General features: G+C 37.1%; 1 protein-coding gene across 2 annotated transcripts; it reads left to right on the forward strand.

Annotated features, from left to right (window-relative positions):
* Positions 1 to 314: 314 nt before the first annotated feature.
* LOC116308248 (A.superbus venom factor 1) lies at positions 315 to 25,358 on the forward strand. 2 transcript variants are annotated; one of them, XM_089024855.1, is made up of 41 exons: positions 315 to 464; positions 3,463 to 3,623; positions 4,082 to 4,107; positions 4,523 to 4,700; positions 5,098 to 5,150; positions 5,757 to 5,774; positions 5,923 to 5,974; positions 6,063 to 6,142; positions 6,254 to 6,296; positions 6,989 to 7,073; positions 7,174 to 7,273; positions 7,615 to 7,851; positions 8,656 to 8,865; positions 8,957 to 9,076; positions 9,823 to 9,888; positions 9,977 to 10,168; positions 10,287 to 10,442; positions 10,627 to 10,701; positions 10,830 to 10,881; positions 11,626 to 11,676; positions 12,125 to 12,301; positions 12,594 to 12,732; positions 13,641 to 13,914; positions 14,624 to 14,848; positions 15,772 to 15,823; positions 16,164 to 16,244; positions 16,529 to 16,630; positions 16,842 to 17,033; positions 17,107 to 17,185; positions 17,274 to 17,436; positions 18,008 to 18,091; positions 18,844 to 19,015; positions 19,093 to 19,259; positions 19,937 to 20,098; positions 20,826 to 20,891; positions 20,970 to 21,376; positions 21,590 to 21,677; positions 22,437 to 22,511; positions 23,159 to 23,351; positions 23,843 to 23,920; positions 24,782 to 25,358. In XM_089024855.1, exons 1-41 carry the CDS (start codon positions 334 to 336, stop codon positions 25,084 to 25,086), a joined length of 5,367 nt encoding a protein of 1,788 aa, XP_088880981.1. In that variant the 5' UTR covers positions 315 to 333; the 3' UTR covers positions 25,087 to 25,358. The 2 variants fall into 2 exon arrangements, with proteins under 2 accessions (XP_088880981.1, XP_088880982.1); XM_089024856.1 differs by lacking the exons at positions 315 to 464; positions 3,463 to 3,623 and having other exon boundaries at positions 5,098 to 5,149; positions 5,755 to 5,774.
* The last annotated feature ends 1,759 nt before the right edge of the window (positions 25,359 to 27,117 follow it).

The raw sequence follows: 27,117 nt of genomic DNA on the forward strand, positions 1-27,117 counted from the left end.
TTGTTTTATAATAAATAGCTTTACAAATCAAATATGTAGTTCCTGTCTAGCGTAGACTTTTTTCTGTTACTTATTTCAAGAGAGTTCATCCTTGACTACTTCGATTGTCAGTCAGTTCCGCGTGTTGCCGTGTGATAAGATCAAATATCGTTCCTCATGTCGCATGTAAATATTTTCAGTAACAAAAATTGTTTGCTCAGCCATTTAGTTGAAGCAAAGAAGGAAGAAGAGGAAGCCACGATTTTCTATCATCAAATTAGATGATCCTTTAAAACGTCATTTCCGATACCTTGTGTATTTGGCCAATCAAATGTTAAGTTTCTCTTCCTCTGGATGACGTATTCATATAAACCCCTACACGCTATTGAGAAAACTAGTTCATCGCGAGGCAAAAGAGGTTGCAACATGAAGATGCTCTTGTACATCATTCTATTTACTGCAGCTAGCTGTGCATCAGCTCAAAGGTAATATAGAAACTATTGCAGTTAGATTCTCGTCAACTCAGTGTTAGGTACATAATGTATTTCACAAACTCTAAGTTTGCCTGGCAGTGGTTGAAGGTATTTTCCTGTTTACTCCAGAACTGACTTTAGCCTTCTTTGGTTATTCTTTGACAACCAATCACCATTATGTGTGTCATAGGGTATTTGTGTATAGTTTGCGAATGGCTTGTACCTATAGCATTTAATTATTGACAGGTTTATCACCAGGCGTGCCGAGAACTACAGTACTACTGTGGCGAGTATATCCGTTAAACATTAACATTGTAGTTTAAATAACATTGTAGATTAGCCGTGTTTTAAGCAAACATTATAATTTTCATTAGAAGTAGGAATTGAATATCTGTTTTCAGAGGTCAGTGGGTCAATAATATATTATTTTCCATCCCACCATGAGACGAAGCACGACATGAAAGCAAGATACCCGTGTATGTCATCCCATACAATACACAGCATGTCAAGTCCCCTTGATTCACTCCAGAGCTTTCCATATGTTTTCAGGACAACTGCGTGATTTACAAAACAGCACCTGAAAATAATTATAATAATATTAGACAGATGATCAAAGATTCCTTAGATTAGTACATATGACCAATTTCCGAAGGGTTTGTGTGTGTGGATAAATAGAATGTTTCTCACACTTTGAACCCAATCTTTTTGAATATACATAACGAACATAAAACCTCAGTTTCGATTGCGGTTAAACTCGGCAAGGAAACTGAAATCCACGAACGCAGCCTGTGCTTTATATCGAGAAGTTTTTTGGTTTGTGTGAATAAACATGCACATACTTGTCTCCATGACTCTTGGTACAGTTCCAGAATGGGTCGCCCAATAATACGATGAAATACGATCGATTTGAACTCATTAAATCTTGTCGGAGTTGCGCTATTTTTTCTCATGTTTATTTAGCCTTCAGATAAAAGCTGCTGCATCTGCTGTACTGATAACTCCTCGTACTTTCCCATGCAGGCTAAGGCACAGTCAACTGGAGATTTTCCAGATTTTTGAGCTTTCTAATCAATAGTTCTTATTGAGTCCGGTCATTCTTACTGCGCATGCTCGACAAAGTGTGCGTCTCTGGCAATCTTGTACACAGAGCCTGCGTTTCGAATTCTTCTGGCCTGGCCTGGCTTGATTCATTTATTGAGACCAGGATTTCTTGGACTTCCAGTATAAGAGCGCATGCGTTCAAAGGCTTACCAAAAAAAAAGTTTCCGATTTCTGATTTTTATTTTGTTCGGAAGTAAACATAGAACTCTGTTTGAAAGCATGATTTTCATTGATTATATTTACCTTCCTGAAAATTGCGCATGCACCGAAAATGGATTATACCAGAACTCTCGTTCTTCGCTGCGGGAAACGCAGACTCTGGGTACGAGATTGAGTCTCTGGCATTTCGTTGAGAACGCGCAGTATAACTCAGTAGGCACGTTCTGAACAATCTTGTCCCCAGGGTCTCCTCGGCCGACTCCAAATCATGGCGGTCGTTGGGGAGAAGACCTTGCTGTTGCTGAAGTATCGCAAATGGTAATTGGTTTGTTAAGATATAGTCATAATCATACTTACGAGCTTTTCTATTGGTCTATCACTTCGTGAGGCATTTGAGACGGCGTTCGTTTGTTTGAGACCGCGTTTGATTTATATATTAAAAACATAGGACATTTTCCGCAGTGATATTTGTTTTTATTTCTTTCGTCCATTATAGAATACTAGCAAAACGGAATCTTGTTATTTGTACAAGGATAAATAGCGTTTATAAGTGGCTTTGAAAATTTATTTTCAGTGACTCGTTGCTCGGCGAGAATAGTCCCTTTTCGAGTTCCAGACTACCGCTGTGTTTCTTGATTACCGACTCATTTACTCAGGCTTAGCCTCGAATCAGTGTCTAATTACTCGCAAATACCAACAGAAAAGTAAAGAATGCACAACTTCAACAATACAACACTTTGAAAGTTGACGGACCTTGACTGGAACACGTGAGTATTCTTCACAAAACCGAGGCTAAGCCAATGAGTCTGTAATCAAGAAAGACAGCAGTAATTTGGAACTCGAAAAGGGTCAATTAATAAGACGAAGAATAATATATATCCAAGTATTTACTTTTGGCTTGTTTTATCGCAGCGACTTGAAAAGAAACTCGACTTTCATTTGAATACGGAGCCGAAGAGCCAATGGCTCACAATATACCTTCTGATTGGGCCCAGTATTCTGTAGTGTAGCCCTGAAGTGTTTATAATCAAAGGCCTTTCTCAGTTCTGATGACAAACCGTAAACCTTTTCACGTCGATATAACTTTCACACAACATGGAAAAAGTAATTCGTGGACTCAAGTAATAAATATTTTGTCCTCAAAACTCTCATTAGGTTAAATGCATGCATAACTCTAGTTTCGATCTTGCTTTTGTTCCAAATCTCAGTTAAAATCAGCAGTCTCTAATCGCCAGGCAGCCATTTTGTTTTGACGTTCACGTGAAAAGCAGCCATTTTGTTTCGAGGATCACGTGATAAAAATCTCCCGAAATCTTAGTTAGAGATTTTGATCATTTGATTCAGCCAACACTAGGGCAACCATATTGAAATGGAGTCGACTGAGAGGACCCTGGTGATGAGGTTGCGTTCTGAACGGTTTATACGTGTGCTCAGTTCTCTCAGAGAACGGATAGCAGTGCTTATTACATTTTTTGCACGGGGGAATGCTGGCTTTATAAAAAAAGTGTAATAATAAATGTCATTTGTGGTTTTTTTTTTTTTATTTTTTTGAATAATGAAAGAAATAAAAACAACAGCTTTCTGAACCGGCTACGTTGAGTAACAGCAAACAAGAAGAGCCGAAAACTTTCAAGAGGCGCGGCTACTCCACCACGGCTAGTTTTTCACGTCCCGCGTGCTGTACAAGAATGGAATATTTTAGAGTTTACTCGTAGATGTGTTAACTTTACATTATATTTTTTTCTACCAGTTATTTTATTTCAGCTCCAAACGTCTTTCACGTGGGTACTCCAGAAAATGTCTCTGTTACCGTCTTTGGAATCAATTCCCCGATAACAGTACGACTTTTTCTTCAAGACTTTCCACATAGGAGAAAAACTTTCTCTCCCGTTCAAGCAGTATTTCAAACAGGTTAGAATCGTACATCTGTAGGAATACACTTGATACTTTTGCTACCTTTAGTACCTTTGGTACAACGCTATTAAAAGCGTGCAATAATGAGTGAAATCACTAAACCCGTGAGATCGATATTAGACTAATACACATTAGTAGACCAGCTATGAATCGGCGTTTCAGTTCCTTGTACGATTGGCTTTTTGAGACTCCTCTCGTGTTCTGCTAATCCCCAAGTCGGCACCATTTATAACTGCACACAGCACAGCATGGTTTTTGTTTATTTTAACAAGCATGAGTAGCCGTTATCTTGGATATGAATGACGCATTAAAAAGTGCGCGTGTGGTGTGTGCTTTAATCAGTAAAGCAATTGCCCCCAACCAATCAGAATTCGAGATTTATATTAATCTTACAAAACGGACCTAATGATCGTCTTCGGACTTTAATGACAGGTTGTATTTTCTTTTTTCATCAGATGTTCCACAGTTCCTCACAGTCAGGGTACGTTTGCCATCAAAGATAGAAAGTATTACGTTTAGAGACTTTGCACCCTGCATCACGTGCCGGAGCCCATAATACAGCTTTGAAAGTCTGTGGTTAGATGCTCTCGGGAATTAAATTTGTCTCCTGTAAAACGATTGTATTGTTTCTGCCATCTAACATGGCTGCCGTCACGTGATGGTGCATATTTATTCCACTGAATAAACGGCGGTTTGGCATTTGTTTGATACCTTATGTTTTCTTTCTTGTGACATTTTATCATCCTGTTTCCTTTTAGTCACCCTAATTTTCTCTCTTACTCCAGCGAAAGACCGAAGTCCGATACGTCGGATCAGTACAGTTATATCACAACCGTTAAATTCAGTTTCCTCGTTCCAGGGTCCTTATTGAAGTGTTCTTTTGCTTCGACATACAGGTTGATCCTAAGGACATTCCTGACCAAGGAGCGTTAGATAAACAATACGTTTATCTCGTTGCCAAATCTGACGATCAAACATTACGATTCCACGAGGAAACCAAAATACTGCTTAGTTTCAAGGATGGCGTTATCCTTATTCAAACCGATAAACCCATCTACACACCGAAACAAAGTGGTCAGTATCATGGACACAACTGACAACCGAGCTAATAACATTATTATTAATCTTGGTCATGTCATTATCAATTATAACAGTGACAGGGACCGAGGGAAACAGTGTATTTGTGGTCCCGAGACGGTCATGTTTCCCGAGGCGAAGTCCCGAGACGAAGTCCCGAGGCGAAGCCGAGGGGAACATTGTCTTCGAGGGACCATTGCCCGCTCAGAACGACTGCCGTGATGTTCACTTGATGTTCACGTGATGTTCACGTGATGTTTACGTGGCACCCTCTTAGCCATCGAGAAAAGCGTAAAAAATGGATTTTGACACTCAACAACAGTATATAACAGCAATATTTTTTTGTATGCATTAGTTAATAGTTTGAATTAATATGAATTGTCATTTTTTTCAGTCAAAATCCGTGTTATACCGCTTGGTTTTGACCTTATGCCCACCACAAAAAAGGTCGGTTATCATCTTAATTCCTTCAAACTATTATGTTAGAAGTGATTGAATATTTATATTTTTGAACTGAAAACCTTTCCGTTTGCTTGTTTGTTTCATAAAAATAAAAACTAATATCAAAAATGCCAAATAGGAATATATTGTTTTAAGAAAAACAAGTGTAATTATTCCACTGTTAGAAAAAATATTTATTTGCCAATTTATTTGCTTCATGGTACGAAAGGAGAGTGAGGTAACCCTATCAAGAATACATCCTAACATAGAATTTAGAAGTTGATTGCTGCAGAGGGAGAAAACCGGAGAACCCGGAGAAAAACTCTCGATGCACAGGAGAGAATCAACAAACAGCTCTACTCACATACGACACCATTGGCAAGAGGCGACGCATTAGCAGCTTCTATAGACAGACATCTTTGATATTATTTTGTTAGTATATACTAAACCAGTTATTATCGTCAATATATGGGGCTTTAGAACCAACAAAATATGAATATCTAATTAATTCCTTATTGTTATTTATTATTATTTTATTTCTATACGACAATGTCTTTTAAGTAGTATAGGTATATATAATGCATTAACGAGATTTGTTTTTTCTTCTTCTAGATTACGGTGGTTGTTAAGGTATGTAGTGCACTGTAGTTTGATAATACTTGTCTGTCTGTTAGCATTGCATACCCTTCAAACCAGGATTGTGTAACTATAGAATATTAATAATCCAGCCATATTAAGTGATGAGTAGCAACAGTTTGTATCTCATTATTTGGTTTAGAATCCACAAGGCATAAGAGTTCAGCAGTGGAAGAATCTAGATACGAAGACAGGTACGTATGATCTAATCACTCACAGTCCCCAGTGAAAGTCTCACAGACAGGTCAATGGATATGTTTTGGATATTTTCATGTCTTGTAGGCTTTATTTCTAAAGTACTTGACCTCGGGGATTTTGTTCTTAATGGTAACTGGACAGTACAAGCATTTTATGGGCACCAGGTAAATATACTGCATACTGATTGAGATCTCATTCCTTACAATTTTTAAAAAGTCTCTTCATTGGAGACTAAGTACCTGGTCAGTCTTTGAACCTTTTTCTTGTATTTGTAGTTCATCCACAACACATCGATCAAGTTTGAAGTCAGAGGATATGGTACGTTGTAATGTAAAGTCTAACCACTTGAGGGTCCCGTAATGTACCTTTAGTTTTGTCTAAATGTCATTACAAAAATGGCCAGGCAAGAGTTGTCAGAAACGAGTGGGGACTGGGCGCTTCTCCAATAACCGGGAGACCCCCCTTTGGATACAGAAAAGTCACAGTACCATACAAACGAAAAGCATAGCAACATCGATTGAATATACTGAAGCACAAGTGTAGTGAAAGCTCTTGTCAATAAACTGTTTCCAGGAATCGAGAATTGATTAAATGTAAATGCTGAATGTAACGATCACCAATATTTAAGGTCTGAATCCAATCAGATTATGAAGACGAATAGAAATGATATAAAAGAATAGAAAATCTTGTCTGGATATGTCGCGTCCACCGATAGAAATTCAATATTTTTTCAAAATTAATTCTAATTTTTTTTTAAAAACTACGCCTTTAAGCTATAGACCTGTCGTAGCTGATGCGTCGTATGAACTGGGGACTGGGAAGAGAGCCGCGGTTCCTGTCTACGCAAATGTATTGCCCATTCTTCAACGGCAGATTAGCTCTCAGCTTCGTATTCGTTTTTCAGTGTTAAAGATAATTCAGTTCAATGCAGAACTTTTTTGGAATCATTTTTATCATTGGTTGCATGCAAGTATTGAATTGATATCAGAGTTTTTCTATTACCTTTATAGTATTACCAACATTCTCCGTCAAGATCACCGGTCCTTCAGTGATACTTCCTACTGATATATCAATTACTGTGGGCATAGCAAGCAGGTATTTTCTACCTCTTTCAACCTCTTATTCGAAGAATAACGATATCGAAAAAGAAAAACGTTTTCCCTAAATTAATACTGTCTTGATGCTTTACTTTAAGTTATACCCATGGAAAGTCCGTGGAAGGAACTTTAGCAGTTCGCATCAAAATTGTTGGCATGAAGCAAGAACCCATTCTTATAAGCTCCTTCAGAATGCGAGTATGTTTTGATTTTAATAGACCCCTTCACAGTTCCCTGCGCCATCTTGAAATGAAGCATCGAAGCCAGACGAACGGTGAGCTTGCAATAATAGATACCTTTTTTAACACCTTGAACAATTATTCACACGACTCTATTGCAAGCTCACCGTTCGTCTCGCGTCGATGCAAAGGCACGGCTACCTTTCAAGATGGTGCAGGGAACTGTGAAGGGGACTATTGTTGATTGTTTTGATCGTTCGTTCGCTTGTTTGTTTTTTTCGTTCGTCCGTCCGTCCGTCCGTCCGTCCGTCCGTTTGTTCGTTCGTTTGTTTGTTTACCTACTAATGTTTTCAAACTTAGATTCTGGATGGTTTTGCAACATTAACGATCAAACGACGTCATATAATGGATTTACCGGGCAACATTTGGTTTCCCGAAGGAAGGCGTCTCGAAGTCGAGGCTGATGTAACAGAATCATCGACTGGTATCACTGAACATGCAATAGAAAACTCCATCTTTTTCTCCTCTTCTAAATACCGCATCAAGTTCTACAAAACAGCCAAATACTTCAAACCAGGCTTACCGTTTTCTGTCAAGGTAAGGAAAAGAAACTATTCATATGTTTAATCAGGCGATGCTACGAGAACTGAAGTAGTGGAACTTCTAATTTACACACATATTACATATCACACTGGCTTGTACGTTCAACTTCAAATTTCACATGTTCTTGAGTACTTGTCAAAAGATTAATGTTCTTTTTTTCAGTATTACCAAGATTACGATTTGAAAATGACATTACAAATTTAGTGTAAAAATATATTGAAAATGATGGATAAGGAAATTTTTGATAAGGGCATTTGAAAAAAAACGCATTCAGATATCTTCAAAACCGAAGAAATAATCAACAACTTCATATGTAGTCACAAGATAAGATATTTCAAATTTTCTGCTATTTTTGCTAAAAATGCAATTTTTGAATCTGACAACGAAGTATTTGTGAATAAATCAGTTCAGTTTATCACTCATTCAATTAGAAAAGTTCCCAAGAACAGATAAAAAGGTCAAAAAAAAAAAAAAAAAAAATTGGAGAGAGGGTTTTGAAAGTAAAAATAGACCAAAAGCTTATATATCAAGACTTCGAGACGACTGTTCGCAAATATGAATGAAAACAGTGCCGCCGGTTGACCGTTGACCGTTGACCGTCTTTTTGTTCAACGAAGTTTTCATCGTCATTCTTTGTTTCAATGCCATAATATTAGCTAGTAGGTTTATGCTAAAACAATTAGTCTACTCGTTCTCGTTTTCTATGAGTAAATAGTCGATTCGGCGCTACTAATTGTTAATTATTAAAAAAATGTTGTGTAGATACTAACAGTTCTGCCGTACATTCTGTGTTCATAGGTAATAGCGTCTTATCCTGATGATAAGCCTGCGCCAAACATCGATGTCAGGATTTCCGCTAAGGCAATAAAAAGCGACGGTTCAGAGACTGACGTTGGTCGACATGCGGATGACATTAAAGATGAGGCGAACAGAGATGTAACAGGAGCAAACGGTCAGGCAGAGTTCGTTATTGATATTCCACGAGATGTTAAGACACTTAAAGTCAAGGTAAACTAACTTCGGAAATACTGTTGATTTGGGTATTAAATATATTACATGTATTATTCATGTAGTGATCAATTTTGAACCCTTGTTACAGGTAGAAACAGCTGAAAAAGGTTTACCGCTGAACCAGAATGCTGTCAAGGAACTAATAACGCGTGTTTACACGTCCAAAAGTAATGAATATTTGATGTTGAGACAGACGAAGCCTGTTAGAGTAAGTACACTTCTACTGTTGTCTCTGGATTTAATGATTTAAAACTGTTTATAAAGGTTTCGATCCATAAGTACATACATAAGTAGTTTGTTCATCTCCGTCTCTTTGGTGGCTAGCTATCAGGTCTATATTCTTCTCTCATCTATTATCTATAGGCACGTTCTTTTAACATTACTTTCACCACTCGACTCTTCTCTCTATAATGATGTTCTTGGAGTAGCTCATGCTGTTTATTTATCATCCTTACTTTTTAAAGGACTTCAATATTTGTTGTTATCTCACGAGCTTAATATCTCTTCCTCTCTACTAAAGTTTTTCTTGTTTGGAGACTTCGCTCTTTGAATATGTTAGTACAGGCAAACGGATACTTTAAAGAGTTATTGAATTGCTTGATTCTATAGTGCGGTTTCCAATTTTTTAGATTGTTTTGCCGGGTATTTCCACACTTGTGCAGTACATGTGTTTGGTTGTTTGTTTGTTTTTTTTGTTTTTTGTTTGTTTTGTTTTACTGTGAATTTTAAGGTAACCGATGGTCTCTTGGCTAACAGCTTCTTCTCACACTCTTGTTTTTACTTGCTAATCGTTCAATTTTGAGGAGATAAATTTTCATTAAAATATGCCTTATTATGTGTCCTCTAACATTCAAACCATATCAGTAAAGACACAGAAAAGCTGTCATGGTTGTCGACTGACCACACTCAAGATTCCTCTTGCATCATTCATGTATACCTCTTTTCTTGACATAGGTTGGCAGGACCGTCTTTTGTGACGCATTTCTCAGTTCCGGCAAAGTTGATAAACTTTCGTACATGGTGCGTACTCTGTACACAATTGAAAATTATTTTTTGCATTTTAAAGCTTTCAACTAACCAGATGCCATCGATCAACAATTTTTTCAAGGTCGTATCTCGAGGGCAAATCGTTGTCCATAATGTCGTAGTTAAGAAGTTTGGTGTGTCGGCAACAATAAGTTTTCAAGTTACAAGTATGATGTCACCATCTGCTCGCTTGGTTGCGTATTACATATCATCAGGCGGAGAAGTGATTGCTGATTCCATCTTATTGGAAGTCGACGATTCTTTACCAAACCAGGTTAGTTTCTTGTCAGTAGGGGTGTGTGTCCCCGATCGTATTAATTATGGTTATGCATAATGGTAAAAAGTTGGGGATCTGCTTATGAAAGATGTTAAACTAATTTTCATCATTTCAGATTCAAATCAAAGACAACGAGCACGAAATCACCAGATTTCCAGCACTGGAGTATACTGTGAACGTACTGGGGAAAAAAGGCACTCGTGTAGGGATCCTCGGGGTTGACCAGAGTGTCTACTTATTGCGCAATGATAATAGATTAACTCCAAAGCGTGTAAGTACCTCTAGTCTTCGTATGTGCTCTTAAACAACCGTTGCTATGCATAAATGATAATTGATCGACGCTGACTTGTTGTCCCCTTACAAAAAACAATATTATGAACATCTCGAGCATTCAGTGCTAAGCTAACAGTTTGTTTACGAGTCTTTTCTAAAGATAGAATCACTTGTTTATATAGGTGTTTGACGAGCTAGAGAATCTCGATCTTGGATGCGGAGTTGGAAGTGGCAAAGATACGCAAGGAGTTTTTAAGGTAATCCTTCAATACCAAACAACAATTAAGTTTAAGCCTGTATATAACCTGCAATGATTCATATTCTGATTTAAGAGTTAAACCCGAAATAATATTAAGAATACTTACATACAGTTATATGGTTTTAGAATGCTGGCATTGCTGTTATTGCTCCATCACTCGCAATCCCTGGACGACAAGGTAGTACCAGCTAGTCTATGAGGTTTTCATCATTCATTTAGTACGAAAATTGTCTGAATTTCAAATCAGCTATACAAATTTCCTTAATATCCCGATGGGAAGAGTTATATTTTTTCAGTGCAAATTTTATTGGAGTCTGTGACGTCATCTACTCAACACTAAACTGATCGCTCTATAGAATGTGTGTAGCCATGTGACTCAAAATCCCTTGAGATATGAATAACTATGAAACAGCCGCCATGTTGGTTGATCTAACAAGAGAAGTTAATGATGAATGCTTTGTTATCGTCAACTAAGATGGCGGCTATGACGCAACATGTACCTGCTCTATACGTTTCTTTGTATTTTGTGATCAAAATATCCCTTTGTTTCATACTCAGCATTATAGAAAAGAGACGAAACAATTGTTATGTAATGTACGTTATGAGTCCCTCCGCGGGCCTTTGAGATTAATACAAGTAAACTATATATCAAGACGTTATTTACACAGAAATGTATGGAGCAATGATAAGTGTTGAGTATGTCACTGACTCTTTTAAAAGTTCAGTCCTAATGTAATTCATTACAGATAAAGCAGAATTACGTTAGGAAGACTATCGTACTAGTCCCCCTTCATCCATTTGCTCGTCATTCATTCCATGATCCGTTATAATTCATTCCTTGAGTTTCTTCAGTATCTTCAGTTTCCTATTCTATCAAACGGGGAATGTGAAAGCGTTTTTTATTTTTATTTTGATGTTATAGATTTTAAATGTGACGACTCTCTACCGAGACAAAAAAGATCTGTCAACCAGAGTAAGCCATTTACTGCTAATAAACTAATAGTTACATTTATGAAAGTAATATGTACTTATTGACTGAATGAAATATATTGGACATTAAGCATGGCGTATACAGACCAAGCGCAGCAAGGTCCATATGGCATGACCTAGAACCAAATATTTTCGCACCTGGCCCGACCTAACTTAGTCAATAAGCATTTTATCATGTGAGCCAATTTTTGTTATAAAATAGACTGAAAAATCCAGCTAAAATTGATAAATACAGCGCGCGTACGATCAGGACCTTGCGGGTCATATTGTATAGTGATCTAACAGCCACAAACACTATTATCAATGTAGGAAATATTTACCCCAAACTGATTTCAATTAAACCTCATCTTTATTCACCATTACTCATCATGGCCATCACTAACAATTTCATCAACCGTCATTACCAATATTATTATCTTTACTATCTTCAGATTCAGATTTAGATCCCCAGACGTTTTGCTGCAAGTTAGGCAATGCCACTGACGAAAACCAAAGAAGCTGCATCAGACGAGTATACGATTTAGACGTTCCTGAATACACGGGCCAGAAACTGCGGGAATGCATAAGGCATTTTTTAAAGTGTTGCGTAAGGAGATTTGGAGCCAAAGGTACAACGGCTATTTAGCATTTAGTCCTTTAGCCCGAATGGTCAATAGACCATTAGTCAATAGACCCTGTCTGCTCAAGCTGGAGGACATTACGATAGTTTAAGATTCTCAGGAGATGAAATTCTTTTGTTTTGTCCTCCAAAGTGAGCATGTTTTGCAATCAGAACGCAGCATTGAGGAAAGATCGCTAATTGAATTTGACTAAGTTAATCAAGCCACAAATAATAATAACAAAAATTCTTTAAACATATTTCAAATAATGATTGTTGTGTTTTTATCTGGTTGGATGTAGACATGGGGGCTTTAGCGAGAAGTGGAGATTTTGGAGATTTTGGAGACTTTGCCGGCCCCTCGGACGACGAACTAATCGAGATGACTCAAGTACGAAGCTATTTTCCAGAGACTTGGATTTACGAAGAAAAGGTTATAGGGTAAGGCAGATAAGTCTTCAAAATATTTCTAATAAGAGGACGCGGAGAAACGCACGGCTAAGGACTTTTGCAGTTAAGGTGGAACCAAGCTAATTCACCTCCCTTTCAAAAATGTTTTCTCCAAAATGTGGATAGGACGAGCTGTAGAAATTTTACTACCATCTAGATAAAGCTCTGGTCTATCGATGTAGGAAGTTTAAAGAAAAAACTTGAGACGTTTTGAAGAAAAAGGCGAAAATGTGATTTTTAGCAAAACTCTAATATTTGAGGTTTACAACGGCAATTAGTAAAAAAACATTTATTCAATGAGTTTTTAAGATTTGATGCTGATTTTTCGTAAGGCTCATCCGCAATACTTGGAAATAGATATGTGAAAACTTCAAGGCAATCTATTTAATGGTGGTGTTTCTACAGCGCGGTGTCTTATATGCTTCAAATTTTGGATCGAATTTTCAAGCGGCGTCATAACTTTTTTTCTGCCCAAGACTTTCCATCCAAATTTATACACAGGCTGCAATAGTGCTAGATAATATGATTCTGAAAATTTTAGAAAAATCGTACCTGGGGATGAGGAGAAAAAAGCCAAAAACTAAAAATAGCACTGTTTGATTTTCGGCCGTAATAGGCTAAATATTTAAAAAATCTTAAAATGAAATACACTGTTTGAATCTAGAATAATCCAAGCACATTATATGAAAGATACAGTTAAATTGACGCATTTGTTTTGCGAAGCGAGCGAGAATAAAATTATCCAAAATTCGCTCTGAATTAGTTTGGTTCCACCTTAAGAGAAAGCGGAGAAATTAAAAACCCCTTGAACCGTAGAAAAGACAAGATTTGTCAATAGGACCAGTTTTATATTATATTTTTTTACTCAAGAAAAATGTCATGGGCTTCTATTTTTCCAGAGATGAAGAAAATCACATTGATTGCCAGAAATACTTGCAAAAGGACCAATGTGGCAGGGCAATGCTAGAAGCAACCTTACCACATACCATCACAAGTTGGGTTGTACAGGCTGTTGCTGTTTCTAACACCTCAGGATTTGGAATTGCAAAGCCGTTACATATAAAAACCTTTAAACCTTTCTTCATGCGTTTCACGATGCCATACTCTGCTCAACTTGGCGAACAGATATCAATCCTAGCCACTGTATATAATTACAACAAAGAAGAAACAGCGGTCAGTTCTTGATCTTTTACTGGAAGAAATGAAAAACGCGTGCGTGTTTTGTGTGCAGTTATGAAGCACGCTTTGCTTGGTAGCACACAAGAGTGGTGTTAGGAGAGGCACGAAGCTTAGTAGAGTGCTCTTAAATAATTATCGAGTGTTGTGCTTATCCCCAAGTGCTTTATACCTGCACACAGTACAGCACAGAAAGAGAGTTTGCTTATTTTTATTTATTTTTTAAAATACAAATAACAATAATTGGTTGTTGTTGTTTGTTTTTTTTGGATATGAATGAAGAGAAAGTGCTCGCGCGTACAGTGTGCTCTCAAAAAGCACGCGCCTCCAATTTATAACAGTTATTTTATACAGGCTTTTACTTACTGATTTCAAAAAGATCTTTAAGAATTGAGAAATATGTCACAGATGTTAACACACAATTAACAAATAAATCATATTCTTTTTGTAATCACTACCAAATCTTGCAATCTGACTGGTTCAAAGGAGTGCGATTAATTCCCAAATCGCATCATTAGGAGATCTTAATCGCATCCTTTTGAGCTCTTAATCGCATCTTTTTGAAAGAACCAATCACAGAACATAATTCTTATATTCAGCCAATCAGAGAAGAGAATGAAGCAAGCCTTCTCAACGCGTTTACATTTTTACACTTTATGATAGATTTTAATTTGAATTGATAATAAATTCCCTTTATTTTCAATAGGTAAAGTTTTACCTTTTCGGAAACGAGGGGTTCTGTTCAGCTGCTCCTTCTGATGAAAGAGTACTACTGACTAATAAAGATGGAGTCAAAGTGAAGGCCGGTGGTTCGTTGTCATTGCCCATAGCCATCGTACCTATCAAGTACGGATTGGTCCCCATAAAAGTTGCTGTCCTCGATTCTAGAGCTTTTAAAGTCGATATTGTCGAGAAAAAACTCCTTGTAGTTGTAAGTATGTCACCTTCAGTTACTAGGTTAATAAATTAAGCAGATTTTCTCGTATTCCAGTTTTTGGTTACAAAAGAACGTGTGAGATTGCACCTGGTGTATTCTTCTGTTAGCCACTAAAGCTGGGACCGGGGTGTGGTTCGAAAGTACGTAAAACGCACACAGCCTGTTCAAACCAAACCTGGATCTGTTTCTTTAATTGGCAATAATTGTCTATATACTAGATGGTCAGTCATGTGGTAGCATGTCTGTGTACTAGATGGTCAGTCATGTTGTAGTATGTCTGTATACTAGATGGTCAGTCATGTGGTAGCATGTCTGTATACTAGATGGTCAGTCATGTGGTAGCATGTCTGTATACTAGATGGTCAGTCATGTGGTAGCATGTCTATATACTAGATGGTCAGTCATGTGGTAGCATGTCTGTGTACTAGATGATCAGTCATGTGGTAGCATGTCTGTGTACTAGATGGTCAGTCATGTGGTAGCATGTCTGTGTACTAGATGGTCAGTCATGTGGTAGCATGTCTGTATACTAGATGGTCAGTCATGTGGTAGTATGTCTGTATACTAGATGGTCAGTCATGTTGTAGTACGTCTGTATACTAGATGGTCAGTCATGTGGTAGTATGTCTGTATACTAGATGGTCAGTCATGTGGTAGTACGTCTGTATACTAGATGGTCAGTCATGTGGTAGTACGTCTGTATACTAGATGGTCAGTCATGTGGTAGCATGTCTGTATACTAGATGGTCAGTCATGTGGTAGTATGTCTGTATACTAGATGGTCAGTCATGTGGTAGTATGTCTATATACTAGATGGTCAGTCATGTGGTAGCATGTCTGTATGCTAGATGGTCAGTCATGTGGTAGTACGTTAATTGTCTGGTTAGACATTTTGATACAATCAATTGTTGTTTCAGCCTGAGGGAGTCGAGAAGCGCAAGACCCAGTCATATGTTCTTGATCCTCAAGGTATGTTTGATACAATGTCAATCAAAACTTCGTGTTGTGCCACAGGGTGCCCAATTTACATGAAGAAAAAATCTGTAATATATATTATTCATTTCGAAACCTCGGGCAAGTATAAGACTATGAAAGTATGCTAAACAATACGAGGCAAAAAGAGCAACACAACACCACAATATTCTTTTACGTATAATTCCAGTATGGTGTCTTACTATGTAGAAATACAATGAGTTTGCCCTTCAGTACAAAAGCCTAGTCGCACAGTAAATACCTATTAGAATTTATTAAAGCAGTTTTCTGCAGTTATAAAAAGTGCGTCACAAATTTTGTTTGCGCTTTTCTTCAGGTGTGTTGAAAGACAGAAAACAGGCTTCTGAAGGAAATCAAGACTTGAATAAAACAAAAAACGCAACCTTTCCCAGTGAACGTGAGTACAAAGCGATATGTACATGTTATCAGTGAAACTACTCATCAAAAATGTTTGACACTAATTTTGATTCAAGGAATGTGAATGTGAATAAACCGCGAAAAATAGAAAACGAAAACAACATTCCACCGACATTGTAGGAAAGCTCACTATTCCTTTTCTTCTTTTTTCATGAGTACGAAAACTAAGCCTGTCCTACAGGATATCAATACTTTATAAATGGCAATGATAGCTGATTTACGCTTTTTCAGTAATAACCGTGATATTCAATCTTTTATTTGCAGGTACATTTGATAGATCGAAAAACACGCAGTTTGATAATATTCTAGTTAAAGTACCTAAAGACAGCATAGAAGAATCTATTAGCGCCATGATTCACTTTACCGGTTAGTGAGATTTGTAACTAATAGTCGGATTTACCAAAAACATTTTAATGCGTCAGTCAAGGACTTAACCCATGAAATAGTTTAGTCTAAGCATCTACTTGCCTGTCATTTCGTCGTTTGATCGCACACCTCGTTTCCTTTTGTTTGTTTGTTTTCCTGGCTTGTTATTTTCTCTAATTACTGTGGCATAACTTTTTTCCTGTGACCGTAGGTAATATGATTGGACCAGTTGTCACTAATCTGATCAAAGGAGGACTAGAGAGCCTTTTGCGCATGCCCACTGGATGTGGTGAACAAACCATGATATACATGTCCCCCAATGTGTACGTCCTACAGTACCTCACCAACACTAGACAAGTAACAGCAAGCGTTGAGGAGAAAGCATACAAGTTTATCCAGTCAGGTAGGATTGAGTTTGAATACCATTTACAATAAATCAAATATATATATTTAAATTCTTGTTCTTGTTTTACTAGGCTATCAACGTGAACTCAACTATCGACGATCTGATCATTCGTTTAGTGCATGGGGAGAAAGTCGTCCTGGCAGTACATGGTATGATATATTTACCTTGCACCTCTCATATCACTATTCATCGACAGTAACACTAACTCAATTTCGTTAAATTTTCTTACGTTTACAGGCTGACAGCTTTCGTTCTTAAAGTATTTTGTCAAGCCAGTAGGTTTGATGGCGTGCAGATTGACCAGGATCTCCTATGTCTGTCTGTTGACTGGCTGGTTCAAAACCAACGTGCAGATGGTGCCTTCCCAGAAATGAGGGCTGTAATTCATAGAGAGATGGTGGTGAGTTATCGATTAAAAGGTTCAATCATAAATCATGATAAAATGATAAATCATTTGATTGCCAAGAAATTGAATGCATGGTTAAATTGATTATTTTGCTCCTTACCTTATCGCGATCATGTTGGTGGTTTTTAACAAAACGTTTGTCATTATTGATGATCAGTACTTAGTCGTGCAGTGATATCAATAACAGCATTTTGGTTTATGGAAGTGTAGTTTCTAATGCTGTTTATTTTATTGAAGTATATTCAGCTATTTCAAAAAAGGTTGAATACTGAATACTGCATACTGAACCAACAGGCATTATGGGTCTAGTTAATTTGAAATAAAAAGTAAGTATACGGCAATTAACTCTCCACATGTAGTTAGCATATTGTTTCAGATGAAATACACTAAAAATAGAATAAATAATTATTTTTAATCCTACTTTAGACAATGTCACAATGACCCACAATGCACTTGGGTCTTGGAATACACTATTTGGTTTATTCAGGGTGGTGTCATACCATCTTATGCTGTTTGGTTTATTCAGTGTAGTGTCATACCATCTAATGCTGTTTGGTTTATTTAGGGTGGTGCGTATCAAAGTCATAGCGACATTGCAATGACAGCATTCGTGGTCACCGCTCTAATGGAATGTAAATGCAACGGCTTGGTAGGTTTGAATTCTTTATTCTGATTGATAAATGTTTTGATTTATGTTATTGCTTTATTTTCACCCACTCACTCACCATTATCAACATCATCAAGTTCAAAATCTTGAAAGACTCGTTATGGTCAGAGTTGTATAAATAAGAAATCCCGTTTGAGTTTAATATCATTTAACAACAAACACTTGGGATGTTGAGAGAACACGATAATAAATGATGATAATAATATTATATTTTATATTATAAAATAATTGGGATACTACGCGCTATGATTGGTCGAAAACCATGTTGTATCAAAACACGCTGTCGCCATTTCTAATCTATCGCGTGCGCTCATTGGTCAGTTTGAATAAGACGGCACGTAGGGAGAATTTACTTAGACTTTGCTTTTTTCGATCTTTTCGCGCGTATGTTATTTTATAAAACAAATCAAAAACAGTTTTCCGTGTTTGATACTCCGCTACGCGTCGTGGTTTCCTACGCTCCTCTCGTGTTCTCTCAGCATCCCGCGTGTTTTGATCAGAGTATCAAACACGGAAAACTGTTTTTGATCTGTTAAATAATATAATAATAGTAATGATGATGATGATAATGACAAACACTGGAGATGGTGAGAGAACACGATAACAAATGATGATAATAATATAATATAATTAAAATGCAGTGTCATAATAATAATAATGATAATAATAATAATATTGTTATCTACTAAGATTAATAGATATCTGTTATTTATCTATTTTTGCTATGTTTTTAGCTTAAAACAGCTGCCATCACGAGAGCTATTACTTTTCTTGAAAATAATATGGCGAACATTAACAACAAACCTTACCATTTGGCTCTTACAACGTATGCGTTAGCGATGGCAAACAGCCCGGCAAGAATCAGAGCTAATGATCAGCTGGTACAACTCGCTCTGTACAATTCAGGTAAGTAATAAATATCAGTGGATTGATAAATGTAGCAGTAATAATGTTTTACTGACATAGTCCATTGCATAATTTAGCGACCTCTAGCCGTCACTGGAATGCTGGTGGTCATGCGCTCAACATAGAGACCGCTGCATACGCGTTGCTGGCTCAAGTCAAAATGAATCGACTAAAGTACGCAGGACCTATTGTAATCTGGCTGACAGAGCAAAAAAATTCAGGCGGAGGATTTCAGTCCACTACTGTGAGTATCACTTATGTTAACCAGTATGAGCTATGTGACAAAATGGAGTTTTGAAAAAAAGTAAAATTGTATATTGCATGTATTGAAAAGCTTTAAACGAAATTGGATATAAACAGGAAAATCTTAGAGTATATATTGTTTAATATAATCATTTAGATTGTTCCATTCTTTACATAAGGGCTTGATCAGATATTATGTGTTTAACGGCTTGATAACATATTCTTTGTTCAATGGCTTGATAACTTATCCTGTGTTGTCTTAGCACTTAGCAAACGAAATTCACTTTCATGTCCTATGGGTCGGACGCGGGTTCCTTACACCTGTGTGAGTCCTACGGGTCGTATCGCGGGTTCCATTCCTGGGTACACCACATATGCATAGAGTTTATTTGATGTATTGTTCCCTATCTTGCCACGAAGATTTTTCCCCGAGGTCTGTCCTGAGGTTTTATCCCTCTGCATGCTAAAATCAACATGGTAATTGCTGTTATTGGGAACCCATACACATGTTCAACATACCATATTATTGGGCACAAATCGTTTCTCAATTATTTGGGGGGGGAGGGATCTGGCGAATCTCAGCCGTAGAAGAAAAAGAATATCGAATGATATGAGCAGTCAAACGCGAATACAAAACAATTATATTAAACCTGATGTTTTTTATTTCTTTTTTTTCAGGATACATGCGTGGCACTTCAATCCCTGGCAGTTTACAGTGAGCAAACAGCGGGATCAAAGCTAGACCTGAAAGTCACAATCAAATCAGAGCTGGGCCGAGTGAAGTTGCACAGGCAACTCAGGATAAACAAGGAAAATGCCTTATTACAGCAATCAGTTGATGTAAGTCTATCATTTATTCATAAATAGATTAACTTGTATTTCGTAAAATTCATGGTATCATTTATAAGTGTTTATAATGCTTTATGGAGGCTGCGTAAAATTACACAAAGAAAAGCTTTGATTAGACTGATTCTATAAGTCGTACCGATTTTTCGCTCCTTTTTCCTTGGCGGTCGCTCAACTAGCGACTTATCTCGTTTATACAAGCGTCTGCGCAAACGAAAACGAGGCTCTTGAACTTTGATTGACCGGAAGTGAAATTACATCCATAAAGGTTTCAGTAAATTTCATTAATGGATACTAGACCATTGAAAAGCGAAATAATAAATCAAAACAAATAAAAACTAAACAAACATCAATTGCCCTATTTCACTATGACGTCACATGAAAACAATCTTCAACAATTTATTGTTTAAACGCAAAGGATCATGGTCGTCGGAGGGGCCCAAATCAACGCAAATTCACCGAAAATTGTTCTAAAACCCGTATCAATCCACGAAGAGAAGTAGAATAGCCAGCAAACGCTCAGAATATTTTTTAGTACATATTAACGCATATTATATCTGAAAACCAGGCCATTTTAGATTAAACTGTTTCGCTAGGAGCAAATTTTGTTGAATTTTCTATTGGATTTGACGATTCTATCCTATTACGAAATCACGATGCGCCAAAAAGCTGCTACTGTTGATTTCCGTCAAGCTATAGATATTTTATTTTCCCATTTTAGATTTTCGACTACTTAGGAGGAAACATATATGTAGATACTGTTGGTACAGGTGTTGCACAAATGCAGGTCAGTGACATGGACTCTAATGTATATAAATGTATTGTATACATTGTTGTGAAATAGTCGGTGTTACTGTTTTATCAGGTCGACGTGAAGTATAATGTTCCATCAACGAGAAAAGATCGGTGCGACTTCATGGTGAGTGTTACAGTAAGTGAAGATGGCAATGGACGAACACTGACAAGATTACCACTGAATGATGCTCCAGCACTTGCACCCACAAGAAAACCAAGAGGCAAGAAGAACATCAAAAAGAACAAGAAAAATAGGAATAAGCCTAACAAAAACAAGAAGCCTAAGAAAAGCAAGAAGTCTAACAAAAACAACAAGGGAAACAAAAACAACAAGGGAAACAAAAACAAGAAGGGGAACAATAACAGGAAGGGAAATAAAAACAAGAGACCTAAGAAAAACAAGAGACCTAAGAAAAACAAGAAGCCTAACCAGCAGTCGGACAAAGGAAAACCCCTTATCATAAGAGTTTGTGCACAGTAAGTTATGAGCATATGCAAATATACATCTGTCACTTTTATGTGTATGGTTGGGGAAAGGGATGGATAGATGATATCATTGATATGATATGGATCGCTGACATCTTCTTTTTCTTGATTTTATGTTCAATATTTACTTCTTTAACTTTGATATTAGTGTTTTATATATTATTTATTTCAAATTTCAATTAATTCTTATGCGTTCTATTAAAGATATAAAAAACCTGGTAAAACAGGAATGTCTATTATAGACGTCGGATTACTTACCGGATACGAAGTGGACATCAACTCAGTGAAGCAGGTAAGACATTGCATAGATTTCTTCTGATAATCGTAATTGCATTTATTCACTTGTGCACATGAAGCCATACTGGAAGCATGGTAATATTGATCGTAGTCTATAAAGTGATAAGGCAAATATAACTAGATCAAAGCATTCATTCATAAGCAAGAACTATAAAGTGTAGACGATTTAGTGGTTTCCGTGGTTGTCGTTGCCTCATTTAATTCTGCCTGCATTTATTTCTTGGCCACAACAATTGACTTCCACTACATTTGAATGATATATATCTCTTTGGAGGTAGCAAAGATGACAGAACTGCCCGGGATAGTATTTACAAACTTGAAACGCTGACAAATACTCAGTTTCCATTGCATGTTCTTGCTAGATATATTCATATCTTGACGCCATCCTAGCTATAAACAAAGCTGTTGCTTGGGATGAAAATACACTTATTTCAAAAACAATTGTCGGGTCTCAAGATGATAGACAAAAAACGATAAAAATATAGGTCATTCCAAGATCCAAGAATAGTTGAACTGAGTTGAGTTGTTATTTAGTGCTGTTCGTGGTCGACGAAACCATTTAAACCCCTTAATTCAGATTCGTGTTTAGAAGTATGCCCATAATTCCTTACCATCTTGGTATATCCGATCACCTATTTTCTTTGCCTAGGACAACCTTTCTAAAACTAGATGTATGCTTATGTGCCATCAAATACGTCACGCATAAGAATATATTTCACTAACTTGCTGCTCTTTAATGTTTTTTCTTCTTCAGCTGTTGCGAAAGAATAACGGAACCATTGCTAATTACGAACTTTCCCAAAGATCAATTGTGTTTTATTTGGATGAGGTGAGTGTTTTATCATTGTAACTGTAAAGTGCAGTTGGCATAATTACATTGTACACTTACAATATGGAGTCATTAACTACAACTGATTACCAGAATCCCTTGCACACTTTCATCTGTTCAGTTAATTAGCACCCATTGTCTTACTATTCTCATGAGGGAATGCACAAATTTAAATAAGAAAGAAAATTCGCGAAGAATTTTGATAGTGGAAGTAAAATGACGCCTATTTGCAAAGATTTTTTTATATCTCCCTTTTTTCAAAACCCAAAGGCTAAAAGAAAAGTCTCTTGTTATTGTAAGCTGACTCAACAAGATTAAGAACTTACAGTATACAGAATATAGGAAACTGAGCTGAAGTCAAGACTCAAACAAACACTTATAGATTTGTAATTAAAAATGATTAATTTTATGTTAATTCGATTGATCTTAAACCAGTGTACTTGTAATTCGCTATGACATGATAATGGAGTCATGTTGACACCGAAACATCGTGAAGTAAAAACTATATGTTTCCTATCGCTTTCCTTTTTAATTGAAAATAGCAGCAAATGTCACCACTACACTGGATTAGGGATTTTGTGTCAAAGAAATAAGTTTTAATGAGTTGATAATAAATTTTATAAAATCAATCTTAATTAATCTTGTAGATTGATAGTGCAAGGCAAGTTTGCGTGGCACTCAAGGTATCGCCCATAATCGCCGTTGATGCCGTTTATCCTGTCCCTGTGAAAGTCTACAACTACTACGAACCCGATGAGGCCTGCATTAAATTCTATAGCTCGGAGAAGACTTCCCTTATCATGGGCAGCTGCGAAGGAAAGTCTTGTAAATGTACTCAAGGTTAGTGCTTAGTTGTGCTTCTTAAAAACAAACAAACACAAAGTTAAAGTTGCATTTAAGAAAGCAAAAATAAAGGTATTTGGAGCTTATCTGCATCAAAACTTGTAAGCCATGTAAGAAAAATGGGAGATATGATTAGTATAAAGTTGGAAATTCTCGCCTGTGAAAATGGTTAGGGTTAGGGTGACCATAAGGGTGTGCTGTCTTGTCCAGCCTTGGTGGTTATAGTGGGAAGTACTGGTTAGGGTTAAGGTTAGGGTGACCATAATGTTGTGTTGCCTTGTCCAGCCGTGGTGATTATAGTGGGAAGTACTGGTTTGAGTGGGACCTGGGATGGGGTGAATCATTAATTGAATGATGTCCCAGACGTATGTATCATCCTCCAAACGATGAATGAATCAGGTCCAATTAACCATTTTATTTTTTAGATGGCATTCGTTTATAAAAGGAATTGTTTCATTTAATGAATCATCTCTTTCAATAATTTGCAGATAAATGCACAGCCCCAAACCCAAGCATCAGTAACCTGAATAAACTGGTTCGACAAGTATGCAGCATGTATAACTATGGTAAGCTTAGGCTGTCAGGTTAAAGATTTTTAAAGCCGATTTAGCCTGGGTAAGGGAGGTTGTGATTGTGCCCGCGCTTATTTTGATGCTGAATAACGTTTTAGCGTCTGAACAAAAGGTAATAAAACTGAATGACTTTTCCTAAACTCTATCATATAATATTGTTGTGGTTGTAAGTTAAACATTGATAGTTAATGTTTCCAAGGCAACGGTATTTTCAACGAGAGGTTTTTTGAATTTTTCATAGATACATTTGGTTATTTGTTTTCAAGGAAAATGGATAATATTATTTAACAATTATTCGTCGAAGGCGAAGTGAATATCGGGGAATATTTACCGAGACGCGAGTCACTGAGGTATAAATACACAGGTAATCCTTCAAAAAAAGGAAAAAAATGAAGATAAAAGAAATTTTTTTCCGGTAACTGCAGCAAAGCGGCTGGCCGCCAGGGCGCTTATTAGCGCCCTGCTGGCCGCCATTTTGGATTATCGCTCGAGGTGATTATCGTGTGATATCGTGTGATTATCGACCAATCAGAGCGCGAGATTTTCTAAAATCACTTGTATATTTTTACTAATGCATGTCATCATGAACACGAGTCATTGGGATGTACTTATGCAAATATGAAAATGAGTGATGACGTCATCGTGATACCGCATAAATGCAGGCTGAAAATATCAAGATGGCGGCTACTTTAATTATTTTAGATTTTTCTTTTTTAAAGAACAAAATACAGAAATGAGCTTCACTGCTATTTATGTGAGCGCGGGCACAATGAACTGCATCCCCAAGGCTCAGGATGATTTTTATGAATGGTTAAACTTTTTATGTCAAATAATTTGTGTGGTTTTTGGTTTTAGCAATCAAGGTCGAGGTACTTCTTGTAGATGAACAAAATACGTGGCTGACGTACGACGTTAAGGTTATACAAGTCATCAAACAAGGAAATACCGTACTAAAGAGCCGACAGGTCATCGAATTGCGCAAGAGAGGTATGTGTAATAGTCCCAGACTCCAAAAAGGTGACATCTTGTTGGTGATGGGACGAGACAAGTCTGGCAAGTTCATTCTGGATAACAGTGCATTTGTTAAGAAATGGAGAGGGAGAGACGTTCGACAACTTGACGCTTTGGTCAGAAGGATTGTTGGTGGGGAATGTTCATAGATCAAGACCTGACAGCAGCACGTGATGATACATTATCGAACTCAATCAAGATATATACACCTTAGTAAATAAACAACCCAATCATTAAAGTTTTAAAGTTTTTGTTCGAGACGCTTTCTCTAGAGAATTTAGCTGTTAATGTTGACCTCGGTCATCCAACCACTTTGAAAGCATTAAAATCCTACAAATGTTTAACATTAATTCAGATTAAGAGACTTATATCCAAACCAAATGGTAAATGATTTGCAATATTAAAAGAAAACATCAAAGTACATCAACTCTTCAAATAATGTTGCAATGAATGTTCTAAATAGTTTGTAAAAACGATACTAACCAAGGGCGGATCCAGGGTTTTTTTGAAGGGGGGGTCTCAGGGGTAAATTTTGTGGGCAAAGGAATCCCAGTCGCATTTTTACCACAAGAAACCCATTTGACCTCAGGAATGATAGGGGGGTCGCGACCCCCTCGACCTTCCCCCTGGATCCGCCCTTGCTAACTTAGCGAATGGTTCATTATCCATTCAGTTTTAGTCACTATGCGATTCAATGACAAAACAACGACGAGTTTGTTTTGTTTTTTTTTTGATCTAGGAAAGTCAGACAACAATGACAAGGTAAGACTTTGGTTTAAGGCATCATTGGAAAAAATGCCCATACATTTGGAATATTTGCTCTTTTCGGTCCTTTTCCGTCATTTCCGGTCATTTAGGATGTTTTGTAACAGTTTACTTGTGCTTTATAGCTTTACTTTTAAGCACAACCTTTTGATTTGCAAAGGCAAACTACCGTAGTGAGCGTGTTTTCGAGGCTACGAAACCTAAGAAACCATAAGAGGCGAATGTATAGCCAACAGATAGTATGAGCTTATAAAATCAGCAAAAATACGGTTCTAAATTTTAACAAATTCCTATGAATTATATACCAAATTGTTCAGAAAAGCCCGGGGTTTTCATTTTTGACAGGTCCTGTTTTATTTCAAGGAGAGACGATTTTCTAGCTTGACCCCGGTTATGTCATGCATTTTCCCTTGTAATACATCCAATAGCGTACATTCAACTCAAAAAGTACGGTGGTTTTTTTCAATAGAATTCAATCTAAACCATAAAATACAGTCCGTGAATAGTTGAATTAACTGAATCCACTTCTGTTTTTTGCCTAGATAGTCATTATTTTGAGGAAAGATCCAAAAACCGTGTTGTTGAGACATAATTTGTATGTAGCTGACCAAATGTTAACAGATTTTTTCTGATGGCCAAATATGCTATCACCCCATGTAAGGGAATCCGGACTTATGGTGGATTCCGGATTCCAAGCGCTGGATTCCGTATTCCGAGACTCTGGATTACGGATTCCAAGGGTCTGGGTTCCGGATTCCAAAACTTTTGTATTGCGGATTCCGGATTCCATATCGTTAATTTTCAGATAATTTCTCTGAAAATTATATTTGATATACTTGCCAGTATAATTAGGAAGGTGTCCCTGGTACATATAACTAGCGTGATTAAAAACAATTGACGAAAGCGCATGCATTAACAGACACCATAACGTATTGCAAGGCCTGGATTCCGGATTCCAGAGTGCTGGATTTCGGATTCCAAAGCCTAAAATTTCGTGGGCCAATCATTTGGTTATTGTGCTATCTAGAAATGCTAAAATATTTGTGGAATTTAAAAAAAGTCCCGCCATTTTGACCTTGTGAGGTCCGTACGAAGGAATGTATGGAGCTCTATCGCGCGGCCATCGCGTTTACGGAGTAAAATTGAAATGTTGCTCTTTATCAATAACGAAATGACTAATGTACACTCGGTTTATAAAATACTGAGATATACGATTTTGGTGGAAAATCCAACTTGTTTGGAGCAAAAAAAAAGTCCCGTCATCTTTCAATTTTTTCGAAGCACTGTTCTTCGTTTACAACAGATAGCCCGCAGTATCTTGGGTTTACGTCTTCGTTTGTTAGTTTGTGCAAGCAAGTAAGTAAGTAAAAAATAAATAAATACCAGTCCAAGGACTGCATCAAAATTAATTCAGT

This window comes from Actinia tenebrosa, unplaced genomic scaffold, assembly GCF_029948245.1.
Source record: "Actinia tenebrosa isolate PJP-AT-01 unplaced genomic scaffold, QUT_ActTen_1.0 PGA_scaffold9__36_contigs__length_13948895, whole genome shotgun sequence".
In the NCBI taxonomy this organism is placed as follows: Eukaryota; Metazoa; Cnidaria; class Anthozoa; order Actiniaria; family Actiniidae; genus Actinia; species Actinia tenebrosa.